The following is a 20,851-nucleotide window of genomic DNA, read 5'->3' on the forward strand; positions in this document are numbered from 1 at the left end:
CTCCCTTCTTTTACGCATAGCTTTCCCAACCGTGCAGCTTTGGGTGTGTCAGTCAGTGTCAGGAAAAACGCATGTGCTAGTGAAATCAGATATAGCTTAAAACTTACAGGACACTGCACACTGTGAATCGAGCCCTAAAAATGGTACATTTGGTGACAAAGAAAGCGTGCCTCATGCTGCAGTGTGGCAGGCCAGTTGTACTCATTTGCAGTGTACTGTGGCCTTTACTTTATTGTAGAACAAAACAATTTTTTTTTTAATTTTCCCTCTTGCTGTTTGTAGCTCCGTGGTAGCTCTCCTGACTCTTCCTAGCATTTAAATAAGAGTCGTGGCTAAACCATAATTGTATTAGTCCTAAGATGGATATTAAGAATCTGTTGGCTCTGTAATTCTTTACTACAGAAGCAGTCTTCTGACTATATCAGAAGAGAGTTGAGCCTTTCTGCCTAGTGGATTTCCCAGAGTGCTCAGTCAGTTCATCACATGGCTTCATTAGAGCATTAGAGGAGTTACTTCGTCTGCTGGTTTTAATAGCCTTGGGGGTGGTGCCAGTGAGTGTTGAAGCATGAATATTCACAGGACCCATCTTCTGAGTCTCTCATCTGTTCTTATCTCTGAACAAAAACAAGGGCCTGTGTTGTGCTTGTTCTTTTATATCCTAGGGCACACATTTGCCAGAGAGCACTGGAGACATGAGAGGACAACTTTGAGGAGTCAGTTCTTGCCTTCCGCCTTGTTGAGGCAGGGTTTCTCTTGTTTCTCCTGTGTCGTATGCTAGGCTAGCAGACCTGTGAGTGTTCCACCACCAATTATTCTGTCCTTGCCTCTCATCTCACAGTGAGAATGCTGGGATCGAGGTTGTGTGCTGCCACATCGATCTTTTCAGTGAATCTAGGAGATGGAGCTCAGGTGACTGGGCTTGTGCAACGCAGTAAAGACATTTACCCCCTGAGAGCCTCTCTAGCTAGAACCTGTGTTTTGATTAAACCGGTGTCTCCTATTCCTAAATGCAATCAAAAGGGTGAGAGTCAAATGTTTAAACTGCCACTGACTTTCGTCTGAGCTCCTTCGGATGGTAAGATGGGAGTGTGTAAGATGTGTAATGGTAAGTGTTATCCTCCTGGTTTTCCTGATAAGTACTAAGAGAAGAGTCTGAGGTAGATGGCTGGCCCCTGAGCTCTCACCATCCTGTATGAGCATCCTGAGTAGCATCCCATGACAAGACCGCTTACCTCCAGCGACTCACAGATGATGCATGGCCACTTTTCAAACCTAATTTTCCTCCAGGTCAACGGATGAAACATTTAGCTTGGCTGAAGAAACCTGTAGCTCTAATCCATCCATAGTTAGACGGAAGAAAATCGCCATCAGTATCATCTTTTCCTTGTGTGAGAGAGAGGCCGCACAACGGGATTTCCAGGACTTCTTTTTCTCCCACTTCCCCCTGTTTGAATCTCACATGAACAGGCTGAAGAGTGCAATTGAAAAGGTAAGAGTCTCTTACTCCTGCTTCCTCTTGTTCTCTCTTGCACCTTGATCCCTTCTCTCCCCATTTCCTTCCTCCACTTCTCTCCACATGCTCATGGCTGGCCTCTACTCTATTCCTTTACTCCTCTACTTCTCTCTTCTCTCTTCTCTCTTCTCTCTTCTCTCTCTCTCTCTCTCTCTCTCTCTCTCTCTCTCTCTGCCCTACTACCCTCTTCTGCTTTTTTTAAGATTTATTTATTTATTTATTATATGTAAGTACACTATAGCTGTCTTCAGACACACCAGAATAGGGTATCAGATCTCATTACAGATGGTTGTGAGCCACCATGTGGTTGCTGGGATTTGAACTCAGGACCTTTGGAAGAGCAGTTGGTGCTCTTAACCACTGAGCCATCTCTCCAGCCCCCTATTATCCTCTTAACTCCCCTCCCCATGCCCCGAATAAACTCTATTAAAAAAAAAAAAAAGAAAGAAAAGAAAAGTTAAGGGATGGGGGTGCAAAGTCCTGAGGCCAAGTCCAGGCAATGAAAGGTAACACAATTGTGACCTACTGGCAAATAGGGGAGGGGTTTGCAGTTTAAAATGGCACATTATGTGGGAGATGACCTGCATAAGGAGGTTAAAACATGTCCTGGTATGATGACCCTCAGGATTTTAAAGGCTGGAGACCAGGGTGCTGTAGGGAAGAAAGTTACTGCTTTTGATAAGGGGAAATGTCATTACAGTCAGGGTTTTAAATATATTATAGCATCATTGTTCATTAATGAGTCAGCAGGTCAGTCATAGAGGAGTTTCTTCTTAGAGAGTAACGTGGCTCTCTCTCTTCCATGAAGGCCATGATCTCCTGTAGGAAGATCTCTGAATCAAGTCTCCGTGTCCAGTTTTATGTGAGTCGTCTGATGGAAGCCCTGGGAGAATTCAGGTAACGTTCAAGGTTTGAAAAGACAACAGGAAGTGAAGAGCAGTGGTATAGCCAGCTGCCATGAGGCTCTGTCTTAAAAGAATTGGGGACTGGCAATGATTAGTCATCTTAGTGACTCTGTCCCATGAGAGCAGGGTAAATAAAGCCAAGCATTTGAGTAATCCTCACTGTGCCTGATGGCCTTTTTTTTTTTTTTTTTTAGATTTATTCATTTATTATATGTGAGTACACTGTAGTTGTCTTCAGACACACCAGAAGAGGGCATCGAATCCCTTTACAGATGGTTGTGAGCCACCATGTGGTTGCTGGGAATTGAACTCAGGACCTCTGGAAGAGCAGTCAGTGCTCTTAACTGCTGAGCCATCTCTCCAGCCCTGCCTGATGGTTCTTAATGGGATTAGTTTTTTTGTTTGTTGTGTTCTTGGGGTGGGGGTTGTTGTCTTGTTTTGTGTTAATTTTGAGAATGGGTCTCACTGTATAGTCCTGGCTGGCCTGGAATTGCATATTAGACTGAGCTGGCTTCAAACTCAGAGATCTTCCTGCCTCTGCCTCCTGACTGCTAGGATTAAGGTGTGCATTACCACATCTGGCTTAATGGGATTATTTTCATCACAATGAACCAAAAACTAATATATAAGATGTCTTGTAATCAGTTCCATGATCTTATGTCTGTTGTCCCATAAACTTCAAAGGTAAAGCCTTTTTACCATTTGTACAAATGGTAAAACTTGGGTTCAAGGACCCTGCCTGTGCCCTGAGCACATGGAGAAAATATGTACATGTCCTGGAATCCTAGCTCTCATTTGCCAGGGCTCATGTAGTGCACACGTGTGCCTGCGGTACACGTCCTAGTCTGGATTGTGTGACACCTTTTCTCTGACTCCGCAAGCAGTTTCTAACTGATCTAGGGCTCCACCAATCATCAGTGAGCCCTGGTTTCCTGTACTCCTTGCCCACAGAGTGTGGTTAGCGGGGCGATCTGCTGTCAGATGGGGTTTTCCCCCACTGCACTCATCTGAGTCTCTTAACAGAGAATGGAATCTCACTGTGAAGCAGTGTGCCAAATAGCTGAGGGGTTAAAAACTATTACAGTTCCTAGAATGCTGGAACATATTTTGCTGGTGAGTTCAGTGCTGCTAGAAGCAAAATCGCTACGGTTTCTGCCCTCCAGCTATAGATAAGGAACTGTGTAGGTCGTTTCATTTGATGAATGCCTTGAAGGTGTTGAGTAGGCCATCTCCAGTGAGAGCAGCACTGGATTGTCATGTCGTCCTGCCTGGTCCCATTCAAAGCTGACTTGTGCTTGAGAGTCTGGATGCTAATCTAATCAGACTAATCTTTCAGAGGTGAAAACCTGAATATAAAAACCAAAGGCTGTGCATATAGAAGAGTTTTATACTTTGACAGTGAGCCCTCCCAGAAACAGACAAAATAGTGTACTGGTATTTAGAGATATGAATTCTGTTTTATTTTCAAGACACATTTTCAGTGCATAACTCTGGCCAACCTGGAACTCAGTATGTAAAGCAAGCTGGTCTTGAACTCACAGAGATCCACCTGCTTCTGCCTCCCAAATGCTGGGATTAAAGGTGCATGTCACCACATCCAGCTGAGACATGAATTTTGTAGGTAAATCCTAGACTTTGCTACTGTAATCATCTTCAGTGCTACTGTTCTTATAGATATGTTTTTAAGTGAAATAGAATGATATCACTCTCACGTTGGTAGACTGCTGTTGTTACATACCTATATGCACAAATATATAAACGCGCTTGCTGAATTTGTTCTGTGTAAATGCTTTCAGGGATGAGCACTCTGCACTGGACAAACAATAAGGACGCTCATCCCTAGAAGAGGAGATTCATTCTCCCTCTCCCAACAGTCTCTAGTTGCCTGTGCTGTTTAGTTTCAGGTGGAGCCCAGGATAAACTCCCCCTTAGAGTCAGTGTGCCCGTGGAGATTGCCGCTGTTCTGCTTTTGTTTATGCAGCCATTTCTAGAAGAGACTATTCACTGTTCCTGATGGTTGGGCACTTGCAGTCTTTCCATTCCCTCTTCCATAATGTTCCCAGAGCCACGGGCGGGGAGCTGTGATGTGACTTATTCACTGGGGATGGGATCCCCAGCATCTTTTGATCTCTGCATCGTCCAGTTTGGAGTCATAGCTTCTTAACTCAGTAAATACTATTTTTGGAAGCGTGAAGTTTTCTGTTTCCTGTTTTTGCCAGGGTAGGTTTGTGCTCTGTCCTGATCCCTTTGGATACACAGCTACATAGTCTAGTCCAAGTATGCCTGCTCAGTCTTGATTTGGGAGAGATTGTGTTATTCATTCAGGGCTGAATTTCCTTTTTATCCCGTGGAGAGTCTGAGTACGTTTTTACACCTGGAAAAACACATTTGAGCCATGCAGCTTCTAACAGAGACTGCCCTGCCTGGGTCCCCATCCTAACCTCAGCGTGAAGTATGTGTGCATCCACACTGGAGGCTGGCATGTTAGTGAGGAAGAGCCATTGTGTAGCTTGGGCATTTGGTTTAGAAACCAGATGGGCATTTGGTTTAGAAAGCCAGCATGATAGTTAACTGAACTCAGTAGAATTGAGTCACCTAGCAATCTCATTTTCAACATAGCATGCGCCTTCTTTGTCCTGCATGTCTGTGTGTGTCCCGCGCACTGAATTCTAGGTAGACTTACTATGTCGCTGTAGCTGCCTCACACTCAGAGTTCGCCTGCCTCTCTCTCAAGTGTTTTGACTGCTGGTGCGCCCAGCTCTTGATCTGTATTTCTTTACCTAAGAGTGCTGTGTGGATATAACTCAGTGGCTGAGTGCTTGTCTAGCTTGCCAAAAGACCGGGATTTGACTCTCAGTACCACGAAAGCAAAGTAACTAGCATCTAAAAAGGACTGTATGGTACCCCTGTAAACCTGTACAGTCTTAAGTTTTTGTATATAATATTTTAAATAAATTTTAAAAATGGTTATAAATTCTGGATAGGGACAGTGAATTTTTTAACCCTTTGTATTGTTTGTGTGTGTGTGCAGTGTTTGGGACCAAGCCCAGAGCTGTGTGCATGATAAGCTGGTACTATATCACTGAGCTTCATCCTCACACATTATTTTCTAAATGAATGTTTTTATGTTAGGGATGGTGTGCTTTTTCTCTTAAGGGTTTCTACACTGCCACCTAACTTTGCCACTCTCCTGCAGAAGCACTCATAGATAATGTGTAAATAAACATTCCTGGGTCCCAATGAAACTTTATTTACAAAAATGGTAGCAATCAGATTTGTGTGAGTTGTAGTTTGCCCACCTGTGTTCATTTATTTTTCTATTCCTTAGGGAGTGCATAGATCCACATTACAGTGTTCAGCTTTGTATTGTGACACTAAGATACCCACAGTAACTACTTACTACAGTCTGTCCCTTCTCTCCTGTAGAGGGACTATCTGGAACTTATATTCTGTTCCAAGGATAGCCGAACCAGTGTGGCTTACCATGATGTCCAACACCTTGGAAAAAAACCAACTCTGCCAGCGCTTTCTCAAGGAATTTATACTTCTGATTGAACAGGTCAACAAAAACCAGTAAGTAAACCCTCTTTTGACTTGCAGACCAATCCTGGGCCAGTGCATGTTCTGTGCAGGATATGCCTTATCCTGTATTTGACTAATCTGGGTATGCTTTTGTCTGTTTTCCCAAGGTTTTTCGCTGCCTTACTGACTGCGGTGTTAACCTACCACCTGGCCTGGGTACCAACTGTCATGCCTGTTGACCATCCTCCCATTAAAGCCTTCTCGGAGAAGCGCACCTCTCAGTCAGTGAACATGCTGGCCAAAACACATCCATATAATCCTCTCTGGGCACAGCTGGGTTAGTACCTATTTGACTGGCTTTCTAACCAAGTCACACAAAGATTGTCTCTTGCAGGAATAAGATAGGCCCACAGATCTAACTGGCAGGCTCCTCTCCTCATCCCTTTCCCTTGCTGGCTGCTTTGTTCTGCTTTCTTGAGACCTTGTAGTCAAACTGAGTCCACCAGACGCACAGAGCCTGTTCACCCTATGATGGTTTAACTACTGACTGTTTGGGCAGATAATTTTTTGTGGTCAAGTTATGATAGGACAGGGGAGGGCTGTCTTCTAGGTTGTTCAGCCATATCCCTGGCCTCCATTCATTAGATGCTAGTATACCCCCTGTCTTCCTAGAGTTGTAACCATCAAAATGTCTCCAAATTTTGTCAAATGTCAGTGGGAAGAGGAGCAAGAAAAGGAGTGAGAGCTGTTGATGGAGTGGCTAGGGAGAGAAGACCAGAGGAAAGTGGCACACTTACATGTCACTACCGCTCTGACTGCCATAGATCCGATGTCTCATCTGTCACTTGGTCCTTGCACTTGATGGTAGCATTACTTCCTCAACCCATATGCGTAGGCATGGTATAGTGATCTAACACTGCATGGGTGAGCCTAGGGTTACATAGCTGGGTTTATGAGGCCTTGTTCTCAGCAAGCATTAGAATGACACACGGTATGATCACATGACGTCTGTCCCACCCATGTGCTAGAACTCAGAGTTGAATCATAGCTATTAAGGCTCCGCAGTCAGCTGCCTGGTGGACAAGGTTGATCCTTGGTCAGGTCTTTTGAAAACACCCTAGTGCTTGGCTAAGAGTGTGCAAGGAGTGTGGGTGCCAGAGGCCTATTGTTCCTTGGTTTCGGAAGGCAGTCACTTAGCATTCCTGTGCCCTTCTTTTTGTTTGTTAACTGTAGAGTCTGGGAATTTGTATGTGGCCAGATAAGCCCTGTCCACACATGTCAGATGGGAGGGGTCAGGACTTGTGTTCACTGTGACGTGCAGTCACTTGCACCAAGCACCGTTGCTCTGGATGCTGCTCCTGAATCTACATCATGGGGCATTTATGGAGAGAGAAGCCTTACTTGTAGGAATCTCCAAACGGTAATTGCCAGGGAAAGCAGTGGACTTGGGGAAAGCACTGTAGCCTAAAACAGTGTTTCAGAAGCTGTAATGAAGGCTGACACCACAGCACAAGCTTTGTTGTTAGTGCCTTGCACACATACTCACAGATAGGATGAGATTCTCACTCCTACCTGTCAGAGTCGCCCTTACTTTATAGCAATAAAAGTACTTTCTTGTCCTTGTGCCCACAAGACACAAAAGAAGATACAAATCTCATAGGGTAAGTAATAGGTGTGTCTTTAATGAATTAACAAAAGAATTTGTGGATAGTAAAACCATGTTAGATTGCAAGTGACTACACATGATTGTAATCCTAGGACTTGGGAGGCTGAGGCAGGAGGATTAAGGTCATCTAGCCTGGGCTCTGTAATGAAGGTTCAAAAAAAAAAAAAGACAGTGCTTTATATTTTGATACTTGGTACAATGAACAGTCCCGAACTCGCCACCTCACTCAGGGCTGAGTAGCCCTGAGAACATATGTTGTTGTTCTCATTTGGGGAAGATAATTTTTTAAAGTGTAGTGTTTACTGCTGGAGGGGAACAGGCTGGACATTAAGGAAATACAGTGTGTCCTGCTGCAGAGTTGATTTCCAAACAGTGGTGATTAAGCAGCATGCATTTAATTAGACAAATGCATTTAGATGTCGGCATGCTTCTCCTGCGGGATTGAGCTAAGTAGGAAACACAGACTCCTTGTGTTCAGCCTAATAAGGCACAATCCCTTCCTGTGGGCTTGCTTGTTGCTTTTCATCGGAGACCATATGCCCCTGTGGGCCTTCAGTCCGCTTCCTGAGAAGTCCCTCTGGGGACAGGGTGTTGGTCGGAGTAGTTTCGGGAGGGAATGAAGCCTTGCATAGAGAAGGCATCTGACAACCTTATAAAGACAAGTGTGAGTGACTGAGTCTCCATGATCACAAATGGTGAAAGCATTTCCGTGATTAGACAGAGATTGTACTTAAATTATGGTTATTTTCTGTGTGCCACAGTAGGCAAGAAAATGTAAGCTCTGGGGGCTAAACAGCAATGCAGATGTGATTTTAATTTGGTTTCCCAAGTAATAAAAATGGTTCGTTCTATCGAGGATGATTTCACCATTACTGAGGGCTCATCAGGAGGATAGTGTGCACTTCTGTTCTTACCTGTGTGGAGTCTCACACAGGCAGAGGAGCCCAGCTGCAGTCTCTTCACATTCAAGGAACTGCTCCTAGGGGTGCAGTGATCTGGTGCCTTTGCCCCATGGGCACCATGCACAAGGATTCCACATTAGGGATACCACCCACCAGTGGACTGTGGAAGCCGGTAGTGGGTTGGAAAAGTATTTAAACAGGATAGTCGCATAGAAACAGAAGGACTCGCACAAGGTTCTGTAAAATGTGAGTTTTAGGGTGTGGAGGTGTCTGTTGTTGTAGGTGAGAAACTGTGCTTGTGGTGAGTGAGTTTTCTCCTGCTGCCTTCAAGATGCCCTTTTTGCCTTTGGCTTTTGGCAGTTCAGCTTTAGGGTCTACTTTTACTTTTACTGGGGTTTTCCTTGGGTTTTCATAATTGAGTTAATTGACCTTCTTGGATGGACAGACCTATGTCACTCATAAAGTTTTGCTTTTGGGGAGTCCTTCATTTAAAATCTATTTCTGCTCCTGTCTCTCTCCCTCCTCTTCCCAGAATCCCTACTGTGTGCATAGCACCATGCCTGAGGAGCCCACAGACACAGGGCAGTCTACATCATTCATCTTTCCTCTTGTTTCTCCTCCTCAGAGCGGGCAATCCCACTTGACCCGTTTTAAACATGCTATCTCTTTTTCTCCACCCTGATGAGCTCTGCTCTTCATCAGAGTCTTACGATTACATGAACATCAGACTTGGCTGTCACAAACATGGTACTTCTCATATTTCAGACACTTGTGAGGTCTCCGTTGTGTAGACAAGGAAAGAAACTCTTCAGGAGGGTGTGTTTCACAGCATAATCTTTTGTTTGCAACAGTTAGTTATTTTCTGGCCAAAAATAAAAGGTAATAAGTACTTGTAAATCTGATCCAACAAGAAAGCATACATCTGTTTCCCCTCAGATAACCATAGAAAATGTTGCCCACCTTGATTTTGATGGTAACTATTATCTAGTTTTACCTGACCTTTACCATGACTTTTCATTCTTTGGGCGTGTTTGTGTGTGTGTGCGTGCGTGCGTGTGTGCGTGCATGCGCACAGACCTGTGCAGGAGCATATAACCATGCCAGTACTGTTGCCGTGTGCCTTGTTCCCTTGAGAAGGGCTTTCTCACTGAACCTGGAATTAATTCTCTGTTCCTCAGCAGTTTGGATACAAGCACATGTGACTACACCTGGCTTCCTGTGGACACTGGGAAGTGAACCTAGGACCTCAGGCTTGTAGTCACTCTTACTGAATTATGTCCCCAGCCTTTACTCAGCAATGTCTTCCCTTGTTATCCATTTCATTTACAAATATAATGTATTCTTTTTCTAAAGACTCCCCATTTTCCATTTTTATGGAAGATTTTGAACCCTTCCCCTGCGTAAAGAACTTTGTGCTTCTTTTCTAGTTTTGCTGCTGTGAGCTAGCTACACGAATAACCCTTCTTCCTGATTGGTGAAGCCCTATTTATGTACCCTGTATATGTGAAAAGTCATAGACTGTGCTGCTCCAACACTTAGAAAATTAATTTAAAATATATATCAAAATACATAAGGTTCAAGCCATCTGATAAAATTGTTACATCTGTTTATTTTTCTTTGACGTGGGAAGTGTTGCTTGTTTGTTTCATTCTTGAGACAGAGTCACTGTTTGTAGTCTAGGCTGGCCTGGAATTCACTGTATAGCCTGTGCTGGTCTTGAACTCACGATCCTCTTTCCTCAGCGTCCATAGTAACTGGGATCATAGGCCCACACCACCAGGACCAGCTTGTATGTGGTAATACACCAAGGCTGCTGTCACAGAAACACCCCTGAATTCTGAAGTGACTGTGATGTGCTGAAGCTTGGGGAGATAGGATCAGAAAGAAGGCATAGCATTAGCCTATACCGAGGGCAGTTTTCTGAGGCCAAACCATAGCATCTTACCACACTTCTCAGCTTTCTCTTAAAGTCTAGAATGACCTCTTAGATGCTAAGGATCCTTTAGCCTTCAGTCCTGTCCTTTTATAGAGAAAAGTGTTTGTTATCATTTCTGTCCTGCTCTTCAAATGTTTTTGGAAGCTGTGTAGTAGGGGAAACTCTGTGAAGGACAAACTTCCTTATGGTTCCCTAGAGAGAAAACTTCCTGCTCGTTCTCACAGTCTCTCTCAACCTCAGTCCACTAATTTTAGTTGTCTCTAACCTGTGGCTTCCTGCCTCTCTACGGGTGCATTCCTCAGCTGAGTCTTGACGTCCCGAGTTCTTCTTTGTACCCATCACATAGCCTGTCGTCTGTGCAGCACACATGCCAGCGTTGGTGGCTTTCAGCTCTGGCTCAGTTGTATAAGGAGGTAGTTTTCGCTCTTAGGAAACTAGGTGCATACCCAGTCAGTAAGCATTGGCTGTCTATCTTACCACTACAATCAAACGATTGAGCTTGATGACTTAGTACTTAGGTACCAGTACTTTTTAAAAATGTGTTCTTTGAGAGTTTTGCATGTTTTGACCATACTCCCCTTCCCTCCCCCAGCGCTTCCAGATCTACCCCCTTCCCCACCTAACCTTGTGTCCTTTGAATTTTATTTTTAAAGCCCATGAAGATCAATTTGTATTGCCCAAATATTCTTGGGCAATTCTTGGGTGTTGCCCTGGAGTTTGGTTGGTTGACTTACCAGGGGCAATACTAAGAGAGGACTATCTCTTCTTTTCCCAGAAGCTAACAGTTACCCATAGCTCCATAGCTGGGGTGGGATTTTATCGTAACTTCCATCGTCATACTGGAATTTCATTTGTCAAGACTGCTGTTAGTTCTTTTGTGCAGCTGCCTGTCCCACTGTGCCCACAAGACACTGTGTGGTCATCCACTGCCCCTGGCTCTGAAATTCTTTCTGTTCCCTCTTCTACAGTGATCCTTGAGAAGAGGAGGGCACAGCATTTGTGCTCTGTTAGGGAGAGCATTTTTGCCGTCTCTTATCTTCTGTACCTTGGGCAGGTGTGGGTTTCTATGCTGATAACCATATGCAGTAGATAGAAGCTTCTCAGATGAGGCTGAGAAGATGCACTGGCCTATGGGAGCAACCGTACGTCATTAGGAATACCGTGCCCATTTAGAGAAGCACAGTAGCGGCTCTCTCCACAGCCTGGACCCGTCCAGACATAGGTTCTTGGCTCCATAATTATGCTGGGTATGAGTTGTATCTTGTGGAATAGGACCTAACTCCAAGCAATGAGTGATTAGTTTCTCCCATGATAATTGTACCACTGTTACACCAGAGGTCATGTTTTATCAGGCCAGCTGTCTTTGTATCTCATAGGACTCTCGGTTGGATCTGATTGATGATTCCTTTCCCCTCTAGCATTCACAGCACCTTCCAGTACTGTAAAAGCTAGCCAGCTAGGGCCGTAGCTTCCAGGTAAGCATCAGCTAAGTTCTCTATGTGGTATCTTCAGCAATAGCGTCTTACTCTGAAAGTCTAGAGGGTAACTAACAGTATTGGCAATAGCCTGTAATGTTTGGGGTGGCAGGGGCTGGGGTCTATAGGATCTCATCAGCCAACAACTCTAAAGAAATAGCCCATTCCTGGCTCCGGAATTTTTATTTGATAGCTTGTATCTGATAGGAACACTGTTGCCCTATGGTAGGTAACTATTTTAACGAGAGAGAGAGAGAGAGAGAGTGTGAGTGTGTGTGTGTGTGTGTGTGTGCGCGTGTGAGCTTCTACAGTATTTGGTCTCCTTTTTAAAAAGGCCTTTAGTTATTTTTCCCAATGTTCCCTCTCTACCTTGCCCTTTTTTCCCACCCCCAATTTAGCCTTCTCTGTTCTGTTGCTGCCTTTAACTCTATGTCAGTGTGTTCTATAAAACTTTTCACACTGAACACAAAGCTGGCTCATCAGCCCATTTTGACCAGCTTATCAGAGCATAACTAAGACAACATTTTGTGTCCTGTAGAATTTTTATATTCTATAAAATAAAGAAAAATTCCAGGTTTATTATTCATAACTAGATACTTTTTTCTTATAAACTGAGTTTACTTAGAGTCAATCACTCTATGAAGAGAATCCTATACATACTAACCTCACTAAGTGTTTTTAATTGATTTACTTCTTATCAGTTTGGAAATTCTTGAATTTGCATTTTACCCTTAAGGTTTACTATCCTGGGATTTTTCCTTTATTTTCAATTATGTGTGTGTGCTTGTGCATCAGGCTAGTGCAAGTATCTGAGGAGATCAGAAGATGGCCTATCTAGAGTTACAGACTCAACAGGCACAGCACGTGCTCTTAACCGTTGAGCACTCTCTCCAGTCCTCCCCCTGATAAAGTTCCCACCTGAGTATTCTAAGAAGATTTCTAATTTGCAAGATATCTCCAAGTATGGCATACTTCATCTGGTCACTTATGCAAAGGAGTAGCTTCAGCCTTCCTTGGGCCTGCTGCTACTGCCTGAGCATAATGAAGGGCTTGCGTATCCAATAGAGCCACTGCTGTGCTCTGCTGTGCTCAGCTGGATGCTGGGCTGCAGCCTGTGTTATCTTCCAGACCTGCTCTCCAGGATCAGGGGGACTGGAACATGGCCATTCCTAGAAATTCTATATCTTGTATGTCAAAAAGTGGTTGGAGGCTGGAAATCAAGTTACCCATTTTGTTCTTGTAAAGGGCAGACAGATCTATGCGTGCTAACACCAGAGGGCTTTGTCTTCTGTCCATCTTTGCCCTGCAGGTGATCTTTATGGAGCTATAGGCTCTCCAGTGAGACTGACTCGCACCGTGGTGATTGGGAAGCAGAAGGATTTGGTCCAGCGCATTCTTTATGTTCTAACCTACTTTCTCCGTTGCTCTGAACTGCAAGAGAATCAGCTGACCTGGAGTGGGAATCACAGTGACGATGACCAGGTTATAAATGGGAGCAAGATTGTAACTGCCTTGGAAAAAGGAGAGGTAGAAGAGTCTGAGTATGTGGTAGTTACAGTGAGCAATGAGCCCGCTCTGGTACCACCAATCCTACCAGCAGGGACATCTGAGAGGAGGAGCCCTGAGCCTACAGCAGTAGCTGAGATCCCAGAAGGCATTAATACCGAACTGGGCCACAAACCTGAAAGAAACAGATGCAAGAGGCCAGAGCAGGATTCTGAGGCCAGCAGCGTGGGGTTCCAAGAGGCCGAAACTGACAGTTCATGGACACCTCGAGGCATGTTCTGTGAGGACAAACAGAATGACCAACAGGTAGCCCAGGATTGTTCTTCAGGACCTCCCAGCTGTGAGGTGCCCAGGGTAAAAAGAAGGATGGACCAACAAACTTTCCATGAAGAGCTGCATGGCGAGATGCTAAAGAAACGAGCAGAGCGCTCAGCAGCCTGGCCCTGCCCTGACAGACATTCCCAGGAGGGTCCTCCTGTTGAAAAGGTCACTTTCCACATTGGAAGTTCCATCTCTCCAGAGTCTGACTTTGAAAGCCGCACCAAAAGAATGGAGGAGCGGTTAAAGGCCTGTGGACATTTTCATGGGGCCAGTGCCTCTGCCAGGTCTAGCATGGACACTGGCCTGACTCAAGACCAGCAGGCCTCTGGGTGCTCCTTCAAAGCTGACTTTCAGAAGGACATCACACCTCAGGACCACTGTTTAGGAGAAGAAGGTGTCTCTGAGAACAGAGGCCTCCGAGCCAACATGGCACATGCCGTGGGACAGCTGAGCCAAGCTGATGGCCCCCTTGCACCTTCCACTTGTACAGCGGAAAGTGGCTGGAGACAGCTGGAACAGACTAGAGATGTGCAATTAAAAGGCAGCGAAGGACCTTCATCAGAGCCTGTTCCAAACAGATGTAGACAGCAGGGTGACCTGCTGATTGCTGCAGATGTCCCCTATGGGGATGCCAGTGGTAAGACCAACTACAGGAGCGAAGGAGACATTCCCAGGAATGAAAGCTTGGATAGTGCTCTCGGAGACAGTGACGATGAAGCATGTGTTTTAGCCCTGCTAGAACTAGGTCACAATTGTGACAGGACTGAAGGGTCCTTTGAAGTGGAACTGCCTCTACCAAGGTAACACTGCACGGGGAACTGGAGTCTGTCCATAGCCTGACGCTATGACCATGCTAGCCACTCATGGTCACATGTATCACATGCTTCTCTCTTAAATATTAGCTGATCACCACTTACATCCAGGGGTTTCCAGCCTGTCTGATCTCCAAGGATACACACCATCTTGGTGCGACTAAGTTCTTGGACAAAGGACGGTTGATGGTCTTTGCAGTTCTTGAGATACTGGGGGAGTAAAGAGCCAAAGTGGCCACGCTAGCAAGGAGGAGAGAGTTCCCTCGTGTCTATGTAATGTGTATGGCTGGCTGTGGATGTCCTGCTTCTAAGGTGATGATAGATCCCACTCACTGAGACCCCCTCCTGCCGCTCGGGCCTCTATTAGCTCTCCAGCAGGTTGGTTCTTTGGTTCACGAAGACTGAAAGTTGCAATTAAAAGATTCCTTCTGTTGTTCTTCACTGTGGTGGTCACTGCTCTCTGCAGATAGGTCAGATTCAGGAAGCCATGCTTTTGGCACTATGATACCCAGCCTCATTCTTCATCCTTCTGACAGAGACTTTATGGTGCATGTTCAGTATAATGGATAAGAATGGGATCTTGGAGGTTGGGGATTTAGCTCAGTGGTAGAGAGCTTGCCTAGCAATCACAAGGCCCTGGGTTCGGTCCTCAGCTCTAAAAAAAAAAAAAAAGAATAGGATCTTAAGTTCTTTAGACAAGTCTCACTATGTAGCCTAGGCTAGCCTTAAACTGAGAATAGGCACCTCCACATATGGCTTAAGAATGAAGTTTTAACTAGCCATGGAAATACTATATTTTTTCAGGCTTCCATTTTAATAAAAATTATCTCCTTTCTCCCAAATTCCCTCTTTTCTCACACTTACGGTCTTCTTACTCGATGACCCTGATAAGAACTACAGGAAAACTATATTTTCTTGTAGTATTTGAGGTTTTGTTTCCATTGTAATAGCAAAAGTTTGTGCTTTTTTAGCTGTGCATTTAATATTTCAAATGTTGTTTTAGGTCTCAGAGCACCAGCAAGCCAAATGTTAGAAATTTTGGCCGCTCACTTCTGGCAGGTTACTGCGCCACGTATATGCCTGACTTGGTGCTGCACGGAACCAGCAGCGATGAGAAGCTGAAGCAGTGCCTGGCAGCCGATCTGGTCCACACGGTGCATGTAAGTGACCAGGGTAGACCCACAGGATGACCAGCAACTGGTTCTCCAGCTCACATTGGAGGCATCTGCATAACGGATCGCTTGTACGGACATAGAGTGACATGACAGCCAGTGAGGTGTAGTTAAGAGTCTGGGGACTCGGTGAGCAGGACTGCAGTGTCCTGCAGCAGGAAGAAAGACTGCCTGTTTGGGGACAGTGAGGACGGTGGAGCATCTGGCTCCCAGGGCTCTCCTCCATCCTCCAGTTTCTTTTGCAAGAGGCCAAAGAGCAAGGGCACAGCTAAGGCACAGACCTCCGGTTTTCTTCAGAGGTCAGCCTCCTGGAGCCAGAACGGGTGGTCAGGGTAAAGTGGGAGTGGATGGCTGTGGCTAGCCTGGCAAACGTAAATGGGCAGATGGCAAGTGACAGTTTTATGTCTTCAGAAGGAAGATTGAAGAGATGTTGTGTATGGCTTGCTTTTTATCCAGACCTTGCAAGTTTCTAAAAGCAATTGGCTTTAACTGATTTGTCATTGAGCTCACTTTGATAGCCGGGTGGAGATGGCTATGGAACGATTTACAGGTATTACTGGGAAGTTGCCTGCAGCCACTGTTAAGTGCTTTTCTGTTATCTGCAGCATGACAGGAGCTGAACACTTAGAGAAACTGTGTCAATGTGATGGACCTGTTTTAATTGTGCTGCCACTGGGCAGATGTGCAAGCATAGCTACTTTGCAATTAGAAACATATGCTATCTGTGCAATAGGGAGAACCCTTGTTGACTCATTAAGATTGTTGGAACCTGGCTTTGTTATCTCCTTATTGCACACTTTTTGTTTGTTGAGGGGAGGAGTTTCTGCAGAGTAGAAAAGAAGGCATTGTAGGTCATCTTTAGCCTTGAGCATCCACCCAGATACAAAGTGGACACAGGCTCAGCAGGCTAAGGTTGCTTGTATGAAGTAAGAAGGGCTCAAGTGGGAAACAGAGAACAGGATCCTGCACCCCATAGAGGTAAAGAGCTGTGGAGAAAGTAGGTGGGATCTGTGCAGGGCCCACCCAGCACACATGTGCTTACCCAAATATGTCTAGTCCCACACCCTTTGATCAGACACCTTCCCTCACGGGAACTGTCCTGAAATAAAACTGAAGTTTCTGTTATCTACAAGTGACTCACAGTTCCCTTCATTCTTACTATAGCTACCACACACTTTCTCTTATCATTTCAGAGGTGCTCATCTATCCATCCCATAGTATAAGCACAGGGCCCTCCTTACATGGTATCGTGTCTCTGCACTGTCCTCAGTGTGCCTGTCCTTTGTGTGTTTGGCGTGTGTTGGGATGTGATGGGACCCTGTTTATGTCACCTCCTGCCTGTGTCCATACATGCAGAGCCCTTGGGTGTTTGCTTTCTGTGCTGTGTCGGTTTGATTCCGAAGGATGTTGGTTTTGTTCCTTTCACCTTTTCTCCACCAAGCCACAGTTCTGCTCCTAACAGAGGCTCAAATAGGCTCTAGGAGCTAGCGGTTGTCCTCAGTGACACTGAGCTCATGAGCTGCTGCACATTTTCCCCAAAGTGCCCAAATTCACTTTCTAACCACCATGGAAAAGCAATTTCCTGGTTGATAACCACTTCCACCTTATCTGTGACACAACTCAATTTCTAATTTCTGAATATTTGATTTTCATTGTCACCATCTACCTCTGTAATTCTTTTATTTGAGGAAATGGCCATATCTACATTATCATTCCTCTTAGAGCTTTTCCGTTTTCATTTTCTCCCTTTTAAAAACAGTATTTTTACACTGGAGGAGCTCTCATTTCTTTAAACTATATAGTCATCTTGAGAGGTTAAATTTTATTAGGCATACTAATTTATTTCGTGTGATGTGAGTGCTTACAAAATACAGTCATGTGCATACTGTTATATAGAAAATTGTGGATTGCTCATAAAAAAATCCTCAAGTTTTAATAATTTCATAATATGTCCAGTTAGTGGATTTCCAATTTCATTTAACACTCATCATCATGAGTTTTGCATTTGTTTGTTTGTTTGTTTGTTTGTTTGTTTGTTTGAAATGAACTCTCACTGTGTAGCCTCAGGCTCTAAGCAATCCACCAGCATCTGCCTCCCAAACCCTGGGATGATAGGTGGGCACCATCATGGTGGTCCTGAGTTTTGATTTTGAAATGGAGTTTCACTTACACTGCCTCTCTGATTCACACTCTGGTCTGTAACAATGTTGTTCTGTTTTTACTTTAAAAGGCACTTAACTTCCATTTACAAGTACTTGGGAAATAGATGTATTTTTAAAACATTGGTGAATTAACTATTCGTAAGGGACAGTGATGTTTCTAAGCCGAGCACATCGTCAGGAAAAGAAGCAGAGATAAGGGCTATGTGTACCCTGTGCACACTGAGAACTTGTGGGGAGAAGTGGGGGAATCCTGTGCACCGCTTGCTTTCACAACCTGATTTGGGAGTATAAATAATTCCAGTCTCATGTCAGGCTTTGGGGCTTGTGATTCCTTTTAAAGAAGGATTTTGAATAACTTGGTAAAGGCAACTCTGGTAAGTTCTTGATTGTTTTTTCTTAGACTCATGCATGGTTTAGATTATAAAATCTGGCTTTATAAATGTGCATTATATAGCCACAACAGACTAGCTTTCTTTGGAGCACAAGGAAATTTCTTTCTAGAACAGTCAACATCAAGAGTATCTTTTTATCCTTTTTGTTATCCTAGACTCTTACAAAAGATATCTTTTGCCGTTTACTTTCATGGCTTTCATTGCCTTTCAAACACTAGGACTCAGGTTTTCTCGAGGTGTTTAACCCGTGCTATTTTTCAGTCTGATATTTGAACTCTTTCCTCCTAATACAAGTTACCCAGCCTCTGTAACAGTCCATGGTAACTTTCCCTATCAATTAACCGTATCCTTTCCTTCACCTTCCTGTTCACTGAATGAGAGGGGACACATGCCTGAGCCAGCAACACTCATCCTGTGCCACCCCACCCCCCCACCCCCTCCCCCCCACCCCCCCACCCAGTCAGCCTTGTCTGTCTTCTGTGTCCCGTGTGCCTGCCAATGAGTGCAGCCAACTAGGCAGTGTTGGTGACCAAAGTGAAGGCAAGGAGGGCGACAGACCAGTGCCAGGTAGCTTGGCTCTGAGTCCTGGTGTCACTACTCACCGAGACTTCCAACTAGTCAGCTAACATCACTTAAACCTAAGGATGATTTTTAGAGGACACAAGAACAGGGAGACTAGGATGCAGTGAGTAAGAGTTCGCTTTCCACGTTGGGGAGAAAGCTCAGTAGGAAAGTGCTTGCCCAATAAGCATAAGCATGTTTGGTCTCCAGGACCCATGCCTAAAATCCTGGGTGTGGCGTCATGCGTTTATAATCCAGCACTGGGGAGGCAGAGGTGGAATGATCCCTGTAGCTCACTGCTGGCCACGCCCAGCCTCCTCATTGAGGTCCTCATGAGAGAACATGTCTTGAAAAACAGGATGGATGTGTGTACAGAACACTTGAGTTTGATCTCTGCCCTACATTCGAGAAGTTGGGCCTCCAAAGAGGCAACCTAGGTCTGAATCATAGCTCAGCTCCTATTGGCTTTGTGGCCGTTGGGGGAAGTGTTCATCCTATAAAATAAAGGGTACTGATTTCATTTGAATTTGAAAATTTCCATAATCCACATCAGGTGTTGATCCCAGTGTCTGGTATGCACTACTAAGCCCTCAGTAACTGTTAACTATTTAAACAGGAAGTGTGGAAAATCCTTATAAGTGGTAAAGTAGTGTGAGGTGTTATTAACAGGTAGACAAGACTGTGTTAGTTGAAACAGAATTACTTCAGAGTTTAGAAAGATGTGCAAGTGTCCTCAGCACTTCTGTGTTAGACACTGAGAGCACTGCTGGAGGTGACTGAGCCGAGCCTGAGCAGAAGTTTGCCCTTTGTCATGTAACAAGGAGCCCGCTGGCTTCTCTTACATTAGGTAAGGTCATCGGGGCTACAGTTGGCATCATAACAGTGATCTAGACTTCGGGCATTTTTCAGACCAATTTATAAATAACAGTTGACTATAGCAGCCTGTTCCATTTAATTTTAAGAGCAGCAGCAGCAGCAGCAGCAGATTGACTCCAGAAATATCACATAGGAGTCAGTAGCACAGATAAGGAGGTTTGCTGAAAGCCTGGCTGTGATACGTACTCATGAATACTAATTAATTCATGTGGGCAACCAACCAGCCAGACTACAAAAGAACAGCCTGTCCCATCAGACAAGAAACCATTACTTAAGTAGCACATAGTATTAAATGCCTCGGGTCAGATCAACAGGCTAGAGAGGAAACCATTTTGGATGAGTCCCTTGTTTACAACACCCTGGCTGTTTTCGTTTCTCTAGGTTACATTAGTAACTCGGGGCCTGCAGCTCTGCCTTGTGCAGCTGGAGCTCTGAATGCAACCCCACCTGGGATTGGGAGATGTGTTTCGAGGGCTTTTAAATGAAGTGAGTTATGTTACTGTTTGCTTTTTCAGACATCATCTTACCACGTAACCCGGGTGGGCCTTGGAACTCGCAATCCTCCTGTTAGTTTCCTGTTAGCTGTGTAGAGTTCTGGGATTATAGGCATTTGTCATCATGCCCATCTCACTTGCCAGTCCCCCCTCTTCCCTCCTTCCCACTGATCTGTTGCCTCTAACTCTTAAAATACATATTTTACCTATAACTGGATTTTGAGGATCACCTTTTAGTCATAAAGAGGACGGAAATCCTTACAAATGATCAGGGATATTATTTAGTGAGATCTTTGCATTGTGTGTGGGTATACATGTACATGCCTTCATACATATACATCAGTATGCATACATGTCCAGGCATCTACAAACATGTGTCACTCCCTCCCATAGGCCTGCACTTACTGCGAACAGAAACAGAGGCTTATGTATTTCTTTGTATTCTTAGTGTGTCACCTGGTGCCTGGTGCATGAAAAGTGCTTGTTCTTTTTAAGTAACTTCATAAAACTGAGTTTAGAGCATTGTAGGTTTCATATTAGACTTGAAATACTGATGAGAATTTGCCTTTTTCTGGGGCAAAGAGAAATGTGCATAATCTTTCTTCAGAGTCATGAAGAGGAAGAGTGGTGTATTTG

General features: G+C 44.6%; 1 protein-coding gene across 5 annotated transcripts in view; it reads left to right on the top strand.

Annotated features, from left to right (window-relative positions):
* Fnip2 (folliculin interacting protein 2) overlaps positions 1-20,851 on the top strand; it is a 109,196-nt gene that overhangs the window by 73,123 nt on the left and 15,222 nt on the right. For all 5 annotated transcript variants that reach the window (XM_032898214.1, XM_032898216.1, XM_032898217.1 and 2 more), the window contains 6 exons: positions 1,288-1,489; positions 2,322-2,410; positions 5,845-5,991; positions 6,108-6,277; positions 13,229-14,546; positions 15,562-15,718. In XM_032898214.1, coding sequence (XP_032754105.1) covers positions 1,288-1,489; positions 2,322-2,410; positions 5,845-5,991; positions 6,108-6,277; positions 13,229-14,546; positions 15,562-15,718 — 2,083 coding nt within the window. The remainder of the gene's footprint in view (positions 1-1,287; positions 1,490-2,321; positions 2,411-5,844; positions 5,992-6,107; positions 6,278-13,228; positions 14,547-15,561; positions 15,719-20,851) is intronic.

This window comes from Rattus rattus, chromosome 3 (assembly GCF_011064425.1).
Source record: "Rattus rattus isolate New Zealand chromosome 3, Rrattus_CSIRO_v1, whole genome shotgun sequence".
NCBI classification, from domain to species: domain Eukaryota; kingdom Metazoa; phylum Chordata; class Mammalia; order Rodentia; family Muridae; genus Rattus; species Rattus rattus.